The sequence below is a fragment of the Setaria italica genome, chromosome III, assembly GCF_000263155.2.
Source record: "Setaria italica strain Yugu1 chromosome III, Setaria_italica_v2.0, whole genome shotgun sequence".
Lineage (NCBI taxonomy): Eukaryota > Viridiplantae > Streptophyta > Magnoliopsida > Poales > Poaceae > Setaria > Setaria italica.
In genome coordinates, this window is record NC_028452.1 from 14,203,602 (window position 1) to 14,227,196 (window position 23,595).

Below are 23,595 nucleotides of genomic sequence, written 5' to 3' on the forward strand. Positions count from 1 at the left end.
GAGACGAATCTATTAAACTTAATTAATCCATCATTAGCGAATGGTTACTGTAGCACCACATTGTCAAATCATGGACTAAGTAGACTTAATAGATTCATCTCGTGATTTAGCCTAAGGGTTGTGCAATTAGTTTTGTAATTAACCTATATTTAATACTCCTAATTAGTGTCCAAACATCCAATGTGACAGGGGCTAAAATTTATCCTGAGGAGCCAGAAAGAAAGAAAGAAAGAAAAACTGCGAAATTATCTGAAAGAAAAAGATCAATACACTGATACACAGCAAACATAACTTCTGAACCGCACTGCAAATTGAGCAAACGACGTGGTGGCCACTGGCTCGTGAGAATGAGAATGGTAAAGCAACACGAATGGAGTACCTTTCCAGCTCTGAATGACTCCATGTTGCAAAAGAAACCGAACATTACAACTGGACAGGCCACTGATCAGAAAGATACTCTACAGATTAAACATCAAGGGCACTGGAACACCATGACACTACAAAGAGCACGTCAGAGCCTTTCTGATCTGTTTCAGACGGCGCTACTGAACTAACCTGGGAGTAATTTTTTCTCCCGGGGATAAAAAAGCCAACCCAGGGGAACGTCGCCAGACGAGATTACTCACCAAATTACGTGGCTGCTCTCTAGTTACTCCTACTAACTAACTGTGGAGTAATTAACTGACACCTGAGACGGGGAAAGGGGAGGATTTGCGCTACAGGAAGATGAAGCATTCCATGGCCACCAACGGGTTGTCCAGGGACTCATTCCCCTCGCCGTCGCCGGCCACGGCGGCGGTGGCGGCGCCATTCTCCTCTAGCAGCGGCTGCGGCTGCGGAGATGGGGGGACGACTGGCTGCGCCGGCGGCGAGAGCTGGGGAGCCGCCAGCGCCTCCTGCCCACGCCGCGGCGACGCGCGGCTGCACGGCCTCGCGGGAACGGGCGGCTTACGTTGCGTGGCGGGGGTAGCAGTGGCGGCGCCCGCGCCCGCGCGGCGCTGCTCCTGCGTCCGCTTCGCTGCGGGCGACGGTGACCTCCGGCCCGGCCGCTCGCCTGTGGTGTCGCGCCGCCGCGGCGGGGTAGGCGGCGAGGGCGACGCGCGCCCGCTGCCACCACCAGCGCGACCGGCACCTGGGGCAGGGGATGCATCGCCCCGGTCCCGCCTGGCGCCGCGGGCTGGCTCGCCAGGAGCGGCTGCCGCCCGCCTCCTGGCCACCGCCTTCGCTGGCGACCGCTCGGGCCCCACGGCGGTGGTCGCGGCCGAGGACTCGGACGCCACCTCCGACTTGGAGTCGCAGGAAGGCCCGGAACGCGCCGGCCCCGCCGCCCGACGCGCCCTGCCACCCCCACCATCCTTCACCCTGGCACCGCCACCCTTCGCCTTGGCCACAGCCTCCCCGGCTTCTTGCCCCGCGGACGCGGCCACGCGCCTCGGCCTGGGCCTCGGCTTGGCCTTCGGGGTCTCCGAGAGCACCTCCTTGACCGTCTCCTCCTCCTCCGGCGGCGGCGGCGGGTCGCGCGCCTCCGACCGCCGCCGCGCAGCCTCCCCCACGGCGCCCGGCGACTCGTCGCACTTCTTGCTGACGCAGCAACCCATTGCCTCCCTTGTCCCGCTTCACGCTTCCTGCAGAGCTAGCTAGGCAGCCATTTTTCCCGCGAGCTTGTGCTGGTGTGGAGCGGGAGGAAGGGCAGTTTGGGGAGCAGTGGCGAGAGAGTCGAGGCGAGTGTGGCGTTGGGTTTCCCTCCGTTGTGCTTTGAGTTGTGTGAGGAGCAGAGCAGCTGTGGTGGGAGACCGGGAGTCAAAAGGGCTGAGCCAGTCACTACTAGCGACCAGGGTTTGTTATCTCTGAAGCGTGCTTAAAATTAATCAGCTCGGGCTGTCCATTAGTGAAATGGATTTGCAGTCTATAGTGCCAGACAGGTCTGTAAGATTTTTATATGATCAGATGAGAATGGGCACATCTCTAACACCAAGATTTTTACCAATTACCATCCATATCTTCAGAAATTCTTGAACTAGAGCCTCGTTGACATATAAGTCGTTTGGGTAAACAAATTTTAGTGGTAATTATCGATTATTAACGTTTATGTTTAAACTACTTCATCATGCAAACTTCACATTTTGTTTGGATCTCTAAGCTAGAGCCATATCCTAAGTTAAAAATAAGAAAAAGAAGAAGAAATGTAGGATAGTCATGTGATCAACTTAAGAGAAATTTTAAGTGTCTCAATTAGTGGGATTTAGGATTTAACGGGAGCCATCTCCATCCACTATCCATCGTTTTGGTGGTAGGGATAGTTGATAGTTCTCAGGGAGGTGCACCGGACACATGAATTGTAGCTGTACTTCACTACCGCAGCAATGAGCTAAAATAGAAATGGAGGTAGCAACTCAACAGATGAGAGGGGGAACCGAGGGAGATGAAAATTTTAGCTTCGCTGGTTCCGACTACAGCACTATAGTACTTTAGAGCTAGTTGAAGCTGCACCAAAGAAGTCATAGTGTGCCATTTATTTAAACTTCCTAACAACTTCTCTGTGTGAAAAATTAGAAGGTTAAACAAACAGTAAACTTGTAGTGTAGCTTCCGAAAAGTCAAAAACACAGAAAAATTGAGTTTATATGGAATGCTGAAAACGCTCAGTTTTATGATCTTTTCATAGCCTTTTGAGCACATAAAACTAAACACAACTTCTAACAGTTATTTTTGGCTTTTCGAAAAAAATCCAACAACAACTTTTCAGAAAAGCTCCAAAAGCTGCAGCTTAAACAAACGGGCTCTAAATCTTACTCAAATTTTATCTATTATAGGTTCAAAGTATCTGCATTTCGATATAATTGTTGTAAGATTTGCGACAATGTAAAGAAATTGAGTTTGAGAATCAAGCAAGTTGTACTCCAAATGATACCCTTACCATGTAAAAGAATTGCAAGTTTTATACTGAGTTACAATATTATATTTGATCTAGTTCCTTATAATGTCTTATATGCATGTCAATTCACTTTTAGCTCATTTTTGTGATATTAGTTTTTTGCTTTGAACAAATATGGATCTTATTTTCCTCCCTTCAAATGTATTCTGTCGGTGCTCCTTTTTCATTTTCCAGATTAACTGTGATCTATTTTTCACAATTTTGTAGGCTCTTGGTTAGATTTGCTATCGAATAATATTCTATTGGGGTTTTTTGTCTACAGGAAACTGTGAAAGTGTTGTTTTGCGTGGAGCACCTCACTCGTCGATTTAGGCTCTTAGACACCCTGAAATCTTGTATTTGTGCACAGAGCACACCGTTTGTCATTAAAAAAATATTTCTCTAGCCTAGGAAGAGAGAGCGCCTGATAAAATGACCAAAGTGACCTTGGTGTGGGTCCCACCCCTTATCTTTTCCCATCTCATCCTCTGCTCGTTGTACAAAAGAAGTGAAGCTCTGCTGGAAAAAAAGCTAAGCTACGCTTGTGCGCCGTTGGCCTCTGCTCGACGTGCACCTGCCCGTGGCCTCGCTCAGAAGCTAGCATGCGGCTGCGCTCTCCAACAGCAACCGCACCTACCCGTTGGCCTCTGCTCGACGAGCCCTCCGGCAGTCTGGCAGCATCGGCTGCCTCCCATCCCCGTCCTCTAGCAGCAGGCGCCGCCATAGCCCGCGGGCCCCCTCATGCAGCAGGCGCTGCTGGGCAGCTGGAGGCCGCGGCCGCTAGAGCTGCTGACGCTGCCCGATTCATAGTGAGGGGTCGACAAAATCACGTCCCATGCAAAAAAAAAAAAAATCCAATTCTATTCTCGTATGAGCTGGTCTTTCTTGTATTCAGGAGGTGTTTGGGAGACAGGGACTAAACTTTAGCCCTGTTACATCGGATGTTCGGATGCTAATTAGCACGACTAAATATGAGCTAATTACAAAACTAATACTAGAACTCCCAGGCTAAATCGCGAGACGAATCTATTAAGCCTAATTAATCCATCATTAGCGAATGGTTACTGTAGCACCACATTGTCAAATCATAGACTAATTAGGCTTAATAGATTCGTCTCGCGATTTAGCCTCGGGGTTGTGCAATTAGTTTTGTAATTGACCAATGTTTAATACTCCTAATTAGTGTCAAACATCCGATGTGACAGGGGCTAAATTTTAGCCCCAGTGTGCCAAACACCCCCTCACTATAATCACAACGCTCAGGAGATTGATAGTTCAGACGTTTGATGAAACAACAAATCATTTTTCGAACGGTTTCATCATCCATGTCGAGGAGAGCCTGCGCTTGTCCACTTGCACTCCCTTGTTCTTGTTTGTGCTCTTGAATGACATGGACATCAATCTTGCCAGAATGCTGTTCATCTTCAACTGCAGAACAAGGTTTTTTATCAGACTGTCCATCTTTATCTTCATCCTTTGCAATCTTGCCACGTTCCCTTAAACAAGTTGATTCCGGCTTCTTGTCCATCTTAAGAAGCAAGCTTGTTTCCTCCCCATCAAATGGGGCTTCTTCCTGTGCATCTCCTGACCAGCGGCTGCTGCTGCTGGAATCATAGTGTAGCCAATATTCTACCCCAGCCTCCCTTAAGGGTACTGGCACAATACCTTCTTCCTCAACATAGGCCTTTAAGGCTGCTTGCACATTACCATTGAACCTCCACAGGAGCCTAGTCGGTATCCACATTTTGTTCTTCTGCCTCCGCTTCGGCCTAACGTCACCAGGTGATGGCGAGCCGCCTTCACTCCTCTGATGCTGCATCCTCTCAGGAGTAGCTGATGATGCATCCTCTTGGTCAGAAGAGCCGGCATACCCCTTGGGCAAGATCATGGTGTCCCATGAAACCCACTGAACCTTCCGCCTTAGTTTCTCAGAGCCGCACCAAAGTGGCCATCTTGTCTCCTATGTATGCTCCATGGCCCCAGTAAATGGACATTTGTCATTCAAGTTTCACTTGAGGGGTTCAAAATGACTTCCATAGCTTGTAAAACATTCTGATTTTTTTTTGGACAAGGCACAAGACAACGGCCGTTTCTACCAAATTTCTATTGGTAGAGAAGAAGAGTACAACCCCTAGGGGCAAATCAAAATAAAATATGGAGAAAGTATTTATTTTCAAATAAATAAAGAAAAAAGTCTATTTTACTACCTTAATTTATCTACCTGTCGGTCTAACCCTAAACAAAATTTAGGCTTAATTTACTCCCCCAAACTATTTCAATTGGTCCAATATACCCTCTAATAAGATTCATTTTTTATTTTTCTACATAGAACCTAAATTTTAAATTCAATTTTGTGAGTAGATAGAGAAATGATGGCTTATAGTAGAAAATATATTAAGAAATTTTATGGTTATTTTCATGTGTTAGAAATATTTGATACAAATTTTATCCTATGGATACAAAATTGCATGAAAATTAATAGGGAAAATTTTCTAATATAATTTTAATATAGGGCATCATGTTATGAGTCACCTAACAAAATTTGAACTTAAAATTCAACTTGTACTTTTTTTATTTAGAAAATAGAAGACAAATTTCATTATGGGGTAGATCGGACAAACTAAAATAGTTGATGGGACTAAATCAAGCCTAAATTTGGTTAGGGGATTAATCGGATAAACTGGATACGTGACGGTAACAAAATGGACTTTTTTCTTTATTCTTTTAATATAAAATAAATTGTCTGGGCAGCCTCGATATCTAGAATGGGATTTCCACATATCGGATTTACTAGTGCGGCAGTCGACCAAGGGGTCACCGAAGTGGTAGATTTGTTGGCTGGGAGGATTGTGAGACCAAGAACTCGAAGGTAATCACAAGAACACAAAGGTTTAGATAGGTTCGGGCCTCCGGGGAGTAATACCCTACGTCTTGTGTTTTGGTGGATTGTATTGCTGATATGAGATGTGTTACGTTACCCTCAGGGTGTCCCTGATCGTCTTATATAAGCTGACGACCTAGGGTTACAAGTCGGTTTGAATCTAACCTACTTGGTAGTTACATGGAAGGTAATCTGAGTCAGACTACAATACGTGTCCCACAATATCCGGGTTGATTTGAATTCCTCGGCCTCCTTGGCGTGTACTCCAAGTATCTTCATATTCTCGGCCCGCACGCCCTGATCGGGCGGGTCCAATTGTCTGGACCGGCCATACCCTAGTCGGTGGGGACCCATAGGGTACCCATATCCCTCAAGCTCCCGAGCGATGTGTAGACGAATAGAAACCTAAGGTCATCACAGTGAAGCTTGGAATGTGGTTGGTTGAAGCTGCGATGGCGTCATAGTGACGGAAAGGTTGCGCAGTGCTAAAAAAAGAAGAAAATCCGAGCGAACGTAAAGCCATATGCGCAGAGCAAAGTCATATGCGCAGAGCAAAGTCAAGTGCCGAGTTCATAGATGCCAGGCATCCAGCAGGTCAAAGTGAAGGACATGAAAGGCGTCGCAAGATACACTCCATAGGAGTAGCCCCCAAGCATTGAAGTGATTACTATAATCGGTCCAATGGTCAAAGAAGAAAAGCTTGATCCTAGAAGCAGGTCCTAGTGCTCGAGCACAAGGATAGGCGAAGTCACGGAGGCATGCCAACCAGAAGCAAATGCCCAACCCTTGAGTACCAGATTTAAATTGTTTTAAGTGCGTTTTGAAGAATTGTTGTTCCGACAATGATTAGGCGCACTTAAGCCAGTTTATGTCGGACGGTTCCACCACATCTAGTCACATGAAAATGGTAATAGCAAACTTCAAAAGTTGCTTATGAAAACAACAAATATATGGATTCAACAAAACCAATGCTTGTGGGGAACAAAATAAAATTAGTCTTGCTTCTGTTTCTCCAAGTAATAGATGAATGCAAGCTTGATTATGTTTGCATGATATCTTGCAAGGAAAATCCTAAGTTGATAACCATAAACTAGGGACCAAGTGGGAAAACAGGTCAAAGCACAAATTGAACATTGGTCAATCATCAGCATCCAAAAAACCTAATATTACTGAATTGTATATTTAGTGCAAATAACCAGATTTGAAATCAGAGTATACGTCTATTCAGTTTGACCGGGTTTAGTCATTTCCATGACATACTAAAGAAGCTTGTAGCAGATAACAAACTTGAGTTTTACGCTTTTCAAAATATTTTTATGAACAAAGCTATTAAGGAATGAAAAAATTACTAACATAGAATGCAACACAAGTAGGAAGTAGCCCACTCCCAACCCGTAAAAGTAAACTAAACAATGCATTAGCATGGTATAGATTATAGAAACATGTTTGGTTATACAAAGTAATAAAAAAATGAGCATTTCAAAATAAGCTGGTTTTCATTGAGAAGTGTTACCACTTACATCATTAGGAAGCACTAGCCGCTGGTAATCCTTAAAGCCAACATACTTGTAGAGTTCAGGATCGAAGTACCATTCAAGATACTCCTTGTAGTGAGCAAAGTAATCCTCATCATAAAGAATAGGTGGAGGGTAGTGTTGTGCAAGAGTTACATCGTCCAGTTCAGCCAACTTCCTATCCACAGATAACTACACAAGAGATAATCATCAGAAAGAAATAATCAAAGCAGAGATAAGATGCAGCAAATTGGAATACATATGACCAACCGAAATATTTATTATGTAACATACATGCACCACAAAAAGGGAAATTGCATGATCTGGACTCTATTCGTGCGATGATGATGATGATGGTAAGAGATACCGCACCTCATAATGAAGAGTATCTTGGCCCCCTAAGTGGATTTTGGTGATTTAATGACAAAAGCCTAAGTAACTAACAAAATCTTAAGTGCATGAGTAGATTCAAATTCTTGTAGCACTTATGATGGATCCCTCAAAAGGAAATGAAAGGATTAGCAGAATATCTAGTGATTTAAATTTATTTTCGGTTTGAAGGTATGCCGCACTATTAAGAGGAATACATGTTCTCTGGTCTTGGTGTTGAAAAAGGTGCTCAAGATGATATAACAAAACCTATGAGAGACACCACTTGCACTTACACATCGGGGAATTTTTTGAAGTGCTAACCAGAGTGGTCCGGAGATCTCCGGAGGGTTGTCCGGAATTCTCCGGAACTAACTGCTTCCGGAGTATCTCCGGAGGTCCGGAAGTTTCCGAACATTTTTCCGGAGGTTCCGAAAATCTTCGGAGAAAGTTTCAGAAATTTCTAGAATCTTTCTCCCAACGGCTATATTTGGTTGGTGGGGGTATAAATACCCCCTCAACCCCCTCATGCACCTCTCTCTTGGCCCTTTCACTTTTTACACTTGCTGAAACACTCTTGAGCTCTCTCTTTGCCCCCCTTTGACTTTCTAGTGAGATTTGTTGGGGATTTGAGGGAGAGATTGGTGAGAGGGCTAGGGATTGTGCTAGTGAGTTGCAACTCAAACTCTTGAGCACCTTCGTTCTTCGTCAAGTCGGGAACTCGTGTTTGTTACTCTTGGAGCTTCAAGCTCCTAGCCGGCTAGGCGTTGCCCGAACGAGCATCCAAGCTTGTGGCTGCCCCGGGAAGTTTGTATTACCCCTAGAATTGGGTAAGTAACTCTAGTTCGATCTTTGTGGTCACTAGAGAGAGGAAAGTGACTTGGTGATATAAGTCCACCCTTTGTGGGTCCTCAACGAAGACGTAGGCTTCGCGGTGTGAAGCTGAACTTCGGGAACAAATCCTTGTGTCACTCTTGTTCTTTGTTCTTAAGTTCGTTCATATTCTTGCTTAGAACTCATATCTAGGGTTTGCTCTCGATCTATCTTTATAGCGTGTTTGTAGTTGTTCCTTCTTGCTTAATAGTCTAAGAATCACTTATTGCTTCATCTATTTTCAGCGATCTAAATTCCAGCAATTCTATCTAAGGGGTGCAGTAGTTTTTTGGAGAAGTCTGGAGTTCTCCAGAGATTTCTTCGGACATCCGGAAATTTCCGGAACAAGCTCCGGAAATCTCCGGAACTTTTTAATAAGTTCCTTTTAAGTGTCAATTTTTCAGATTCGACTATTTACCCCCCCCCCTCTAGTTGACACTTTAGATCCTTTCAATTGGTATTAAAACTTTGGTCTCCGGATTAAAGCTTAACCGCTTGGAGTATTGAAGATGTCAACTTCGAGAAATCAAGAAGTGAATGTTGGAGGTGATGTCACCAATCCAACCAGCTCTCAACCACCCATGATACCACAAGTGGCAACGACAAGCAATCAAGGTGGAGGAGTTGTTGGAGCAAGCACAAGTGAGAGGAGGCGTCACGAAAGTGATGATTCCTCTTCTGATGACTCCAACTATGACGATGCCAGGTCCAACCGCTCCGGACGTTGTGGCACGAGAAGGGAGTATCATCAAATTCCATTCAATTACAATCGCTTAAATGTTAATACCTCATCCGGGTCAATCAACTTGGGAAAGCCACCCCATTTCGATGCAGTGAGCTATTCTAAGTGGAAAAACTCGATGAGGGAGTATTTGATGGCGGTCAACCCCGCACTTTGGGATGTTGTGAGTGTAGGTTTCACATTTCCACCCAAAGGTGCAACTCTCACACAAGATCAAACTCTTGACATTCAACACAACTATCAAGCTTTACATCTCATCAAGAGCTCCTTGTGTGCCGAAGAGTTCGATAAAGTTGATGGTTTGTAATCCGCACAAGAAGTATGGAAAACTCTCTCCATCAACCATCAAGTCACAAAAAGAGTTAGAGAAGGATGAATAAGGGTCTTGGAGAGTGAACTCAATCGCTTCATAATAAAGGAAAATGAAACACCTCAAGAGATGTACAATAGGTTAAACAAGATCGTTAACAAGATAAGATCTCTTGCGAGTGATAAGTGGGGGAGAAGAGAAGTGGTTGACAAGATCCTCTCGGCTTACATGGCAAGAGATGTGCAACTTCCTATCTTGATTAGAGAAAAGAGAGGATTCAAGAAGTTCACACCGGCGGATGTGATTGGGAGAATTGAAGAACATCTTATCACCGTCAAAGAATTTAAGCTATCTCAAAAAATGTCAAAGATACATGAACAAATTGAGAAGAATAATGAGGTAGCTCTTAAGGCAAGTCACAAGGGCAAGGAAAAGGAAGGAAGCTCATCGTCAAATGTCACCACAAAGAAAATTGATGATGATAGTGATAGTGAGAGCATGGATGAGAAGGAGATGGCTTTGTTCATGAGAAGAATAAGAAGAGTTATGAAGAGGGGAGGTTTCTTTGACAAAAATAAAGACAAGGACAAAAACAAGAGAAAGTCAAAGAGGCCATGCTTTGGATGTGGCAAAGAAGGTCACTTCATTGCAAATTGTCCGGAAGTCAAGGTGAAGAGAAATGACTCATCCAAGCACGAAAAGAGCAAGTACAAGAAGAAGGTTGGAGAAGCACACTTGGGTCAAGAATGGGATTCAAATGAAGAAATTTCAGACTCGGATGAGGAGGTTGGAGTGGCAACAATGGCATTTGAAGCTTCAATCTCAAAGTCATCTTTATTTGATGATCTTACCGATGATGAGAGCGGCTTCACCCACACTTGCTTCATGGCTAGAGGGCCTAAGGTAGAATCCAAAACCCCCTTTAATAATAATGATGATGATAGTTGTGCTAGTGATTATGAAAAAGTTTTAAAAGGGTTAGGCAAACAAGCATCTAAAAGAATAATGAAATTGATGATAGAAATAGAAGATAGGGATGAGACTCTTGAGGTGCATCGACTGGTTGTTCTCGTCACATGACCGTGATCACAGATGGTTCTCCAGCCTCACCCCCGTGATGACCAAGGAGTACATCACATTCGGGGATAATAGCAAAGGTAAGGTAGTATCTGAAGGTGCCATCAATTTCTTTAACAGCTCTATTAACTTTTGCTTAAACTCAGGACATAATTTGGAACTTATAAACGTCGGCCTTGGCCTATCACCCGGACCTATATCAACCTCTACTAACAGGTCAGCTGACGTAAATCCTTGTCCCAACTTTCCATCTACGTCGAAAGCTGCATCATCCATTAGGACTTCCTTGACGAACCGACTGTTCATATAAATTGTATACTTGTCGATATCGTCCCACCGGGTGTGCCAAGAGCATGTTGACACAAAATCTGGACTTCACGCTTCTGCGTTGACAACACGGAGGACCTGAGAGGTTTTCTTAACTCCAGTGCAGGCTCCAAATCGGCTCACGAAGGTACAAGGCATGCTGGTCAATTTGACCTGTAATTGAGAAAGGAAACGTTAAATTCCTAAGCTGATAGCTAGAAAAGCCTTCGAGCTCATAGGTAGGCATTACTTTGAATAAACACCATTAGAGTCATGTTTTCAATGTAGGCATATGGTGTAATAAAATATAAACATTAATGGCATGTGCCATCAGCTATATGAGCCGACAGGCTAAGATATTTGCAAAATATAACAACAGCCATTAAAAGATTCCTTATTCACCACACACACGTTAATTAAACTAGTAGATCTAATTAATGTCATGAGCTGATGGATTAAACTTAACCGAGATAGTATGACTAAGAGGGAATTAACTTCGATCTATTAATCTAAAAGACTAGAACGTGGCAACAAGGCCTCGCATGCATAACCATCGACTTAATGATGTCATCCTGTTACTGAGATGGATGGATCAGACCCAACCGAGATAGCATCGGCTCAACAGCAATAGTATGGCGTTAAAGACCTAGAGGCTAGCGATACGAGGGGCAATGGTAAAGATCTATTGGAACTAATAAAGGTACAATAACTAAAGCATGCAAGATCAAACCAGCCGATACGTTTGGATAACTGGTGAGAGCTTAAAAACAACTAGGCAACCGATACGAACTAACCTCATCAGATCTAAGCAACTTGATAACTATGAGCAACTTCGAAGATAAATAGAATATTGGACAAAGCCTAAAAAGTTCTATTTGGCTCTAGATAACTCAATAACTAGCATTACCCTAAGAGATCAGAATATTAGACAAAGCCTAGAAAGTTCTGATACAGGTAACGTAATGATCGGGTGACGGTATTTACAAGCCCGCCTGAGATCGAAGCCGATGTAGCCCTACGCGCAAGAAGAAACTCTACTCTACTCCTACTCCTAGGGTTTGGCGGTGTGGTGCCGAAAAGATTGTATTGATTGATTGCTGATTATCCAGTACAAAGCTCATGGGTTTATATTTATACCCTAAAGCAAGCTAAAATCCTAATCAGTTACGACATGAACCATTACAATGAATCTAAAAACTACTAAAGATAAATCTCCACACTTTTCCTTATTTGGTGGAGTTGATTTAACTTCGGATCGGATTCCTCCTGGTCTTCTATCGACTTCTAGAATCCGGTTATCCGTGGTTGGCATTGGTCAACGTCGGGCATTAACATACTTTTCCTCTGCAAGTTCAGCAGCTGTCAGAACCTTATCTTCATTGGTTGACTCTAGTAAAAAAACTGGTGTCAACATCACCCACCCCTAGAAATCGAGATTTGACGCCATGAACCACCCCTTGTTGGTATATTTAACGATTACAAATAAATCCGCAAGCGCACGGATATACCGTTGTAGCATTTCATCCAAGAGTATTCCTAAGGGTATTGTATTTCCCAAAGTAATGTGGGTAGGTTAAAAGAGTTTACTATGCATATGAGTATACCATACATGGATAGAGACAATACTCAAGGAAGGGGTAAGATAATATAGATATATAGTGTGACACACACAAAAATCATATCAAGATAACTAAGCTAGGGAGAAGGACTAAGAGTTAGCTCTAGGTTCATATATACTTCCTATAAACTGCACAGATCATACAAGCATAACATACATACACATTGTATAGAACTCAGGCCTATGCACCCAAGCACACGCGCGGAGACAGTACACGTGCCGGTTCCACCTGACAAAGTTACTATTAATTTACGAACTCCTACAGCATACTCGAACATGGATTATTACAAAGGACAAACAGGGCTGTCACCACTTGCAGCCTACCTCTGCGGCCCGTCCAAAATAATTACTTTATATACCCCTAATTACATTTTTACATGCAATAGACAACATCTAAGTTGTCATGTAGGAGTTTAAGGAATTTAAAGATATTTTGGATGAGATGCATGATGTGCTTGCTTATTAGCTAGAACTACAACTAGAAGATGATAGGCCCTTGGTACCATTAGTAGTGTTATCATATACATCTGTGGATGCGATCTACCTTTATTCATGACACCAACCTTTACATCAAGTTTGCCTTCATATGCAATCTATGCTTCATGCTAGGATTAGATCCGTTAGATTAGATAGAGAACCTTAGTCAGTTTGTTGCTGATCCACGGATTCATAAACCTTGGATGAAATACTCTAATGGAAAAGCTATGATGATCGGTGCGCTTGCGGTACAACATTTGGTGTGCTTAAGTGCCATCAACACCTTACTCTCTTGGAGAAGGTGGGAAACCTGTCGTTGTCATCCCTCTGGTACTCAACTTCTTGCTCGCGCTTGCGGCGCCTTCCGTCAATGATGGTACGAGCATCGCGGCTGGCGTTGATTTTGTTCCGGAGGTCTCCAACTGGATGTTCATGCTCTGATTTAGGTCCACGGTGGCCACAGCCTCCCAAGGGTACTGCCCGACTACCTTCATGTCCAACTTGGCTCGGTCTAGCGCTTTCGAGTTATCTGGACTGAGGGCCTCTATAGTTGCTGCCATGTTGACTTCACTAGGATGGAGTGTGTTGAACTGATTGTATCGGATTCTGCTAATCGAGTTGTTCATAGGCACGTTCCGCCAGCACAGCCAGCTGTCTTTTGTACCTGTTTTGTGGCATAGCACGGGTGATGAGATCAATAGATGTGATGGTGGCGAGGGGAGTATGATGTTGACGCCTTTGAACTGCTTCAAAGGCAGTGTTCAAGTTCATGATTGGAAGGTTTGCTGCAAGTCGGCGACGATGCTCTACTCTTGCATCGTTCCTTGCTCATCATCTGGTTTTTTGAGCTTCAGTCTCTTCTCATACAATGTTGGCGGTGAGGTCATCCTGCAAGATGTTGTCTAGGTGATGCTCGTGTCGTGGATTCTTATCTGGTTACCTGTTTTCCTTGTCTTCTTGCCCAGTGATAAGGGCGAAGAGTTCTCTCTCTGGAGAGTGGCTTCCTGAGCTTGAGGTGATGACCTCCGTGGTGTTGCCTCCTCGTAGATGGATGACAATGGAGCCCCCCTCCTACTATGGGAGAATGTCGAGGTAGGCGATGAGGCGCGAATCATCATCCTTGGCGAGAGCAGGTGGCTTCATGTTGGGCCAGTAGAAGAATCTGCCTTGAGGAAAATTATGATCAAATATTCAAATTGCTTATTTAGTTGGAACAATGTGTCCGAGAGTTGAGACTAGAAAATTGTATGATTATGAAAGTGATATACGTATCAAAATCTTATTAGGCGTATGGCTTAAGATGTGAACTCGACGGTATTGTTGATGATATTAAAGTTGAGCTCTTTCAATTTTTTTCATTTCTTAGATCGAGCTTCTTAGATGAAGCTCCATGTCATGACTCAAATGTTCCTTATGTAAAACGGATTTGTACAACTGTGTTTGGTTTCCCTTGCTTATTAGACTAAACTCCCTTTTAATCCGGGACTAAAGTTTTGTCCCCCTGTTTGGATGTAGGGACTAAACATCATTTAATGACTTGAACAATGACCACATTACCCCTAATCATTGCTACCCCTCCCTTTTTTCCCCCTCGTCCTAGGTTACTTCCCTCCCGACAGAATTTCCTGGCGCTTCGCGCCATCTTGCTCATTCACACCTTCAGGGATGCATAAGGTCCTTCCATCAATAACCACACCATGGAACATCTCCTATAAGAAATCGGTATAGGCTGGTATGCCAACCCTGAATTTCTTGCACTCGGCTCTTTTTTGAAATGCATACAAAACAGGACCTTTGTAAGCCACTCTGCTCTTTTCAGGAATGCATACAAAAATGAGAATGTAATTCACTTGCAAAACAATACCTCTCTGTGTGTTTTCCACCAATTTTCATCTACGATTATTGCTCCATTTGGGGCTCTACCTAATCCTGATTGTAGCAAGGACCATGTGTGAAAACTATATAATGTCTTGCATTGTGTCCATCTGTTTCTAAATTATTTGACTTGATGGTTGAGATTAGTCCTTTCTTTGATTTTTTTGCTATTTTCTTGTAACCTCTACTGGTCATTGTCCTACCAGGGCAATTCCCTAGCCGCATTTGTTCAACAGCAAGTTCAAAAAAAATATACGTGTTCTCTTCGCTCTAATTTGCCTTGTGAAACTTGTTCTAATACACAAACTATTCAAGACATCTCAGTTGAAACATCTTAAAGATCAATCTAACATCTAACAGATCGAGTCAAGATTCTAACTAGATAACTAAATCATAACACCAAGTTTTCTAATTCAAACATCTAACAGACTTGATAATCAGACATTTCAGATAACTACACTAAGCAAAATAGCAGTAGGTTGAACATGAGCATACAAAGATACAAAGCAAAGGATGCTTACCGAAGGAAAGGAGTCCTCAGCTTCATCATCCCCTGGGTTCCTGACTGAAGAAAAGGCGTTTTGTACCGGCAGAGGATGCTCCACGTACAAACAACCTCCCACGACTTCTACCTACCATCCCACTACCGGAACCCAGAGGCGAGTCGCCAACGCGGAGGGGAGGACTTCCACCATAGGGGCCGGAACCCAGGGGCGGCGAATGGGATGCAGTGTTGATGGTTAGGCTACGGCGACCACACGCAGCCACACTTCTTCCACGGCCGGATCCAGCACCACCACTGCTAGGTCGAGGTGGTTGGAACGCGCCAAATCTACCGCCATCGCCACGACCTCTTCCACGCTACAGGATACCCGAGTACTCTTTGAGGAAGGGGAAACCGTCATCCTAGGAGTTGAGATCAAGGTGTTCCATGTGCACCCTCCCAGCCGAGAGGCTTGGGGCCGCCGGTGCATACGACGGTGCTTGCGATAGGAGGTCCAAGTCGTCGGGGTTGGGGACAGCGGCGGAAGGAGGGAAGGCGGGAGCCGCCGAAGAAGATGCCCCCTGCGAGAAGTAGTCACGGTAGCCGTTGCCGTGGCTGTCCATGGTGGATCCAGCGGAGGCGTGGGGAGGAGCGGTGACGGCTTTCGGAAACAAAGAGGTGGTGGCGACGGATCGAGGGGGGAGCGGGGTCGCGATGGCAGAGGGGTGAGGAGGAGCGGTGGGGGCAGATCCGGGGGGGAGGAGCGGGCTTGCGGCGGTGGAGGCGTGAGGAGGAGCGGGGTAGGTGGCGGCGCACATGAGCGGAACCGGCGGATGCATGGCTCGGAGCGGGGGCGGTGTTGGCGTAGGGACGCGGTGGGAGCGGATCCAGGGGGAGGAGCGGGGGCGCCGCGGCTGACGCGTGAGGAGGAGCGGGGACGCTGGCGGATGCTGTGCGTGCGGCGGCGGAAGGGAATTGTAATAATGGGAGAGGCAGAAACAGATCGGGATGGGTGGGTGCAGAGGGGTGCGGGGGAGGGGGGAGGTTGTCACGGACAGATCATAAATGAAGCAGGGGATGTTCGTAGTACACTTTAGTCCTTATAAGCAACTCCTTGAAAACTAAAGGCTAAACTTAAAAACATATGGCCTCAATTGTTTCGATATAAAAATCGACTAAGTATAAAAAATTATCCCTCAGAGTGCCCCAAAACAAATTTATTGGGAGAGAAAAACACGATTTGTTAGCTGATAAGCCGACTGAATAAGGTGAAGCGAACACGCCCGCACCAATACGAGGAAAGGGACGCCACACCAAGACGGTACCGCACCGCAGAGCCAGTCTGGCCTTTGGGATCTTCGGTCCCACCTAACACCTTGCCTGACCCACCTGTCATGGACGACGAAACCCCACAGCAACCCCCTCGGTTCTCTTTCCGCGTACTCGAAGGCAGCGCGGCAGGAGCAGCAGCCAGCAGTACACCACTAGCGCAGCAGCGGTTGGCCACCACCCGACCCGACGCCGGAGGAGGAGGCGGCGGCGCGGCGATGGCGGGGAAGCGCAACGGCTACGACGACGACAACGTCAACCCCTTCGCGGTGAGTGCTCCTCGCTTCAGCCTCTGCACCACCCTGACTCCACGGCCTCTCCATTCGCGTAGATCTCGGCGTGCCCATCCGATCCGATTAGCTTCCGCTGCGCTCGCATTTGGGATCCAGCCGCTTCATGGTTCATTGTGTGCCAGATCTGAGCATTGGAGGGGGGACGTGATGGGCGAGATGTGGGTTTGCGCGCTTGGAGTTTGGTAACCATGTGCCCTGTGTAGGCTGTGTTAGGCTGCTCGTGGAGCGGCTGCTTAACTCTAGATCTGTGCGTGCCCCTGTGGGGAACTAGAATGGATGACCAATAGCTTGTGCCGCGAGGTTGGGTTGACATGCGGTTCTGCATTTAGCTAGTTTAGTTGTTGCAACTTGGAATTTGGTGTCATTAGCTTGGTATAATGGGATGTCGGAACCTGATGCTGTGATGCATGAGCGTCTCCCAATCTTATGTGGCCTGCTAAGTTTGGATCACTCATGTTGTTTTAGATAGATCACGTTTTTTTTATTGACTGTTTCCTAGTGCAAAGTTTAACTTACAACTTACAAGTAAAATCATGGAGCAAGTCTTCAGCCCACTTGAATTGAAATGATTGGTGATTCCATTAACAGTCAGTTTGTTTCACATGCTTTTCGTTTTATGGTGCTATGTCTTCATTGTTCTACTTAATGCTGAGTAGCAGGTTAGTTATATCTGCTAGAAAAAAAATGGTTGCTAAGTTCAAATGCTCAGAGACTACTAATTTGCAGCTGTTTTTTTTTTGTAACTATGACTGATGTGTCTTCCAAATTTCCGCTATTCTTCAGGGAGGAAGTGTTCCACCAGCCACCAATTCTCGGCTCTCACCTCTATCGCATGAACCGGCTGATTTCTACAATGTAGACATTCCTCTTGATTCAACAAAGGTACATGTAATCTCCTTGAATCCAGAGCCCTGTACAGTTGCACTAAATGAAAGTTTTGAGAACTCCTTTTGCCATTTAGGGCTAAACAAATAGACTTAACTGAGCTTCCTTCTGTAACTGGGTACATGCACTCTTCATTATGATTTTTTTTTAGAATTTTAATGTCTAAATAGCTCATGTAAGTCATTCACTGTACTTTCTGTTTGCCAAGTTAGTTTTGATTATTTATCTGATTAGTTTATTTGCTGATGATTCCTCACACCATACAACCTTTGATATCTACATTTAGGATCTGAAGAAAAAGGAGAAAGAGCTCCAGGCTATGGAGGCTGAGCTAAACAAAAGAGAAAGGGTATGTGCCTATGAATTGCAGAATTTTCAGCTTTTTTTCTGTGCCTTTTGCCAGCTCTAGCAGCTCTAATAAATAAAATGGAAGTCATGTGCAACATAAAAGATTATGTTTTATAAAACTATTTTATGATGTGCAATTTGTCTGCTACCTGATGCACTGCTTTTATTAAACATTATTTTTTGTATCCAACCAAACCATGAATTATACTTATTGCCAAAGCATTCTTACTCCAGATAGTACTCAAATGTTTCACTTGAGAGCCTTGTTTGCTCTATGCCTCTATATATGATTTATATTGATGACTAAAGCACTCATTCTCCATACAGCACTCAAAGATTTCATTTGAGAGAGCCATGTTGCTTTATGTGTATTATGTGTTGTGTTGATCTTTTATTGAGATATCAGAGAATTTTGAGTCAAAGAGGAAATTGTTTGTTTCCGCTGTGTCTTGGGTGTTTGAAACTTTGAATCCATGTTCCATCTGTTTATTTACTTTGCACATGATTCTATCTCTAAAATGCTGATCTGATTCCTTTTTATTTGTCTCCATTGGCCTAGGAATTGAAAAGGAAGGAAGAGGCAGCATCCCGAGGTACATTGCATATCTGTTCCTGTTTTTAAATAGCTGTGCATTTCAATTTGCTATGTTTGTAAATATAATTTTTTGAACTCATAAGAAAGGTATTGGCAAAGGTGGTTTATTAAAGAAATGTACTGGGAAACCAATGCCTGTCGCTCAACTTATGTGAAGCATCTAATGCTTCTATGCTCAGTTATCTCTGATATTTTCTGAGAAGATTACCTTTTCTAGATGGTGTTTGCAAATACCAATGTGTACGTCTTCTAATGTAATCTGTATGCATATTCGTCCTTGTTCTAAAAAAGTGTTATTTCTTTTCGTAAAGCTGATTAGATTGGATACTTATTGTGTTGCCTACTTGTATGGGCTTGGACCGTCTGTGACCAAGCAACATCAACAAATCTGGCTTGCTATATATATTCACTAACCTTTATGATCATTTATTTCCCCAGCTGGCATTGTGATAGAAGAGAAGAATTGGCCTCCCCTTTTCCCTCTCATCCACCATAACATTTCCAATGAGATACCTATCCATTTACAAAGGACGCAGTACCTTGCATTTTCGTCATTTTTGGGTAAGCTCTTAGTGCCCGAAATTGTTGGTCAGTACTAGTGTGCTGTGCTACCTTACTTTTTTCTTTTTGGCTTAAGTATATGGCATTGATTTTTTTTTTAACATATGATGCACTACAATTTTATTTCCAATTAGGAGCGATGGCAATAAGCTTCCACTCCTTTGCTTATTGCATACAGAATTTATCTGGTCATTTGATTGGTGGACTGATGAATTCTACAGAAAAAAAAGAATCATGATAGATAGTGACTTTTTCCTTAATTTGGTTTAGGATTTCTCAAAAGTGGTTCTCTTATCCAGTACTTGTTTCTTGTGCAGGATTGATAGGATGCCTCTTTTTTAATGTCATAGCAACTACAACAGCATGGATTAAAGGGGAAGGTACAGTTAAAATGCACCTTATTGACATCTAGTATATCTTCTTTCATCAGCACTTATTAGTCTACTGACACTTGAAAATAATGTGATCACTCTCCTTCAAAAGGTGTTATCATCTGGTTGCTTGCCATTATCTACTTCATATCTGGTGCACCTGGGGCTTATGTGTTATGGTATCGCCCTCTTTATAATGCAATGAGGTTGAGTATGCACATCTGCCCGATACTGCATTTTTCTTTTTCTCCTTTTCAATTGTTTCCTTATGGCCATATATCTTGTTTTGTTTGAACATCTATTTCAGAACTGAGAGTGCTTTGAAGTTTGGGTGGTTTTTTCTGTTTTACATGGTAAGATATTGACATACAATATAGTAAAGGTTTTACACAATGGCATCTTAGCATTAATAATGCATAAATTACTGCATGGCTTGCTGACTTTTCCATTTCCAGATTCATATCATCTTCTGTGTGTGGGCAGCTGTGGCTCCTCCGTTTCCTTTCAAAGGAAAATCCTTGGCGTAAGTCTGCTATGTTACTGAAATGATACTTGTTTTTTTACTTCCTGTGATGCCATAACTCATAACTGTTGTAAGTTCTATAGGAAGTTACCTTTGAGGAACCATATGTATCTCTAGTCATAATTGTTTTTCTTAGCAACAATTTTACTCCATAAAAGTTAATTTGTTATTTCACTTAAGAACAGGAGTATGATTGTAGATGCTCGTGGTCAAATAACAATCCATGAACCCACTCGTTGCCTTCGTAAAGCCTGTTGTCAATGTAATACGACAGTTGCCCCAAATTTTCAGCATAAGCAGACACATTTCGTGATCCTGGAAGTGTACGTGTCAAGTACTAGAATATAACTTAAAATAATGTCCTTGATAAATTTCTGATAGCTATATTTCTTGCTATTCGTGCTGCTCTTAAGCTTCACCATCATTGATTGACAAGACGTGTCGCTTGGTTCATAAGAACCTAGGTCACAAGTGCTGAACTGCTCATACAGTGTAATTAGAATTATCAGCACTATTGATAAAGTTTGGTTGGTGTTAGCATCATTGATAAATTCCAGTTACTGTGACTCTTGATGTCGTCTAATTTTCTCGGGGTAAAACACTGCTTTTGAGTGTAATCAAAATCAGATTCTTGAACTTGTCGACCACAGTATGTTCTATTTGTTTACAGTGCATACAACTATACAAGGCTTTTGTGGTACTAACTATCTTTGCTGTTTCATCAGTGGAATTTTGCCAGCAATTGATGTCATAAGCAAGAGTGCTATTGTTGGGGTAAGTCCATAATTCTATCAGTATTTATCCTTATACTATGGGGCTACTAGGTTTATAATTGCTGGCAAAATAGTATGGTGTTGAACTACTTAGTAGACATGTTTCTCAGCACTTCATGCATATCAACTCCCATAAGCACCTGCAGCCTTTCTGCCTACTTTAGTTCTTAAAACTGCGTGCTTTATCAATGCTGCTGCACTGGATAGTCATACGATGGTTGGCTTATTTTGTCTTGTGCTGATTTGCAATTACTTATTCCATTTGGCAGATATTTTACTTTGTTGGATTTGGCTTGTTCTGCCTTGAATCACTTCTGAGCATCGCTGTCATTCAGGTCAGCTAAATCTATTCTTTATTCAAACGAACCCTTCATTCTATTATGGCCCAGGGATATTTTCTCTTGTGGCCTTTTCAGTAAGGAAGATTGTTATGTTCTTCATATCTCTTGATTATTGAATTATTTCACTCAACGCGCAGCAAGTATACATGTACTTCCGTGGAAGTGGAAAAGCCGCAGAGATGAAACGTGAGGCGGCACGTGGTGCTCTAAGTTCTGCTTTCTGATGAACATACGGCTCTGATTACAGCCAGTTGATGGATAGAAGGAAACCAGATGTGTCATTTGAGGCATGGGATCTTGTACATCGCGGCAGTACGCGTATTTCGATCTTGGAAAGCGTACAGCTGATCCGCTTTTTGTCCTTCTGTAGACTGTAAGATACGAACATTCCTCGTATTAATGCGTCAGGGTGTCGTTGGTTTCCATTTCTTGCCACGGTTTAGATGTGGTTGATAGGCATAACGGTGGATTGTTGGTGGAATAGTAGGATATGATGTATTTGTATACGCTTGATGTGAGTGAAATCGCTTGGTTATACAGGATGGTTTATGCTGTCTTGTTGGCCAAGACAGGATGGTTTATGCTCTCCGTTGCAACTTTCTTCAATGCAACGGCTGTGTCGTCATGTTTTATCGGCGCTGCGCTGTAGGTTCAGTTCGGTAGGGATCCGGATTCTAAAACGGCTTCGGCTCTAGTTTCTCCGGTGGAGCGGCTTCTCAGTGTAGATAGAGCGACTTCAGCTTCTCTGGTGGAGCAGCTTCTCTAGTGTAGATGGAGTTGTTTTTCTCTAGTGGAGCGGCTTCTCTAGTGTAGATGGAGCTGTTTTGGAAAGTGTTTGGCAAAACGGCTTCACGCTGCTTTTAATGAATGGATTGGAGATGTGAAATATCCAATATACCCCTTGATATATGACATGGTTGTTAAGCTTAATCGGTTTATAATTTTAGTTCATGTAAAATAAAAAAGTAAATAGAAATATTTTTTGGGTGGGTGAAATGAAAAAGGATTAAAAAGTATAATATGGATTAACCTATAATTTCTTTTTTCTCTTCCTGTTTTTACCTTCTCTCCGTTCTCCTCTTTATATTCTTTCTTCTTTTATTATCTTTTCTTTTTTTTCCCTCGTCCCGTTGGTACTCATCCATTTTCGCTTCACTCCACCGCCTACCTGCGAGTGGCGGCGTGACTCCAGCTGCCTTGCCTTCTCACTCTGGCCTCGGCCGTCTCGCTATAGTAATCTCTAGCCCTCTGCTCGTCTTCATCATTGTTGCTATTGCTGCTACTCAGCGCTGCCCGCCCAGGCAGAGGCCTCGCCGGTCTCGTCGGGCCGCTTCGTCCCGAAGCCGCGGTCGTTCCGTGGTAGCGCAAGCCCAGGGCATGCCGGCGCTGGCTCCAGCTGAGGCTGCAGTGGTGGGCGGAGCCCCGTTCCTAGCGCGGCCGCTTCTTCGTACCAAGCGCTACTGCCGCTCGCACCCGATGTACCGTTGACAGGTCAACCAACAGGTGAGCGGAGGAAAAGGGCGGTGGCAGATTGGGGTGTAATTTTGTCGAAGTTGGGTGGCAGTTCCATTTGTGTCAATGCAGGGATCGAGATGGAGCCGGAGGAGCCAGTATTTCGAGCTCTGGCCACCTAGTACAATTTTGGCTCCGGCTCCGGCACGGAAGCCATTTTGAAAAAGGATGTTTGGTAGGGTTCCTCGTAAAGCTGGTGAAGAAGCTGTTCCTGGAGCTCTACCAAACTCGCCTATGATCTCTCCTGTCACGTTCAGGAATGATGGATATAAATCCTTTGTTAATTGCTCATATGGTGTTTGGGTATTTCATAAGGAATACGCATGCGATTTTAGGAACTTTGGATGTTGATGTTCATTAGCAAGAGAGCGAAGGAGATGCGTGATAACGAGACGAGATACGTTGAAACTTGCAAAAAAAAAATATATAGAATGATGTTTGACCTCACGTGAGCATCTCCAAAAATATTCAAAATTTACTACCAAAACTAATTTTAGGAGTAAACGAGGAAAACACCTCCAACAGTTGTCTGAACTCACAGTCTCGCACCCAATTTTTCGGCGCGCCCAATCGCACCAACTCCAGAGAAAAAAGAAAAGAAAAGGACAGAGGGAAAAACAGGAGA

At 43.9% G+C, this 23,595-nt stretch overlaps 2 protein-coding genes across 2 annotated transcripts; both read left to right on the forward strand.

The window, feature by feature from the left end:
• The first annotated feature begins 9,830 nt into the window (after positions 1–9,830).
• Positions 9,831–10,682, forward strand: LOC105913961. Its single transcript, XM_012844484.1, has one exon. It carries the CDS (start codon positions 9,831–9,833, stop codon positions 10,680–10,682), a length of 852 nt encoding a protein of 283 aa, XP_012699938.1.
• A 6,194-nt stretch (positions 10,683–16,876) lies between these two features.
• LOC101782659 (secretory carrier-associated membrane protein 3) lies at positions 16,877–22,039 on the forward strand. Its single transcript, XM_004961532.3, has 12 exons — positions 16,877–17,037; positions 17,845–17,943; positions 18,233–18,295; positions 18,854–18,887; positions 19,328–19,450; positions 19,768–19,830; positions 19,934–20,027; positions 20,129–20,174; positions 20,277–20,344; positions 21,070–21,118; positions 21,387–21,452; positions 21,596–22,039. Exons 1-12 carry the CDS (start codon positions 16,987–16,989, stop codon positions 21,680–21,682), a joined length of 843 nt encoding a protein of 280 aa, XP_004961589.2. The 5' UTR covers positions 16,877–16,986; the 3' UTR covers positions 21,683–22,039.
• The last annotated feature ends 1,556 nt before the right edge of the window (positions 22,040–23,595 follow it).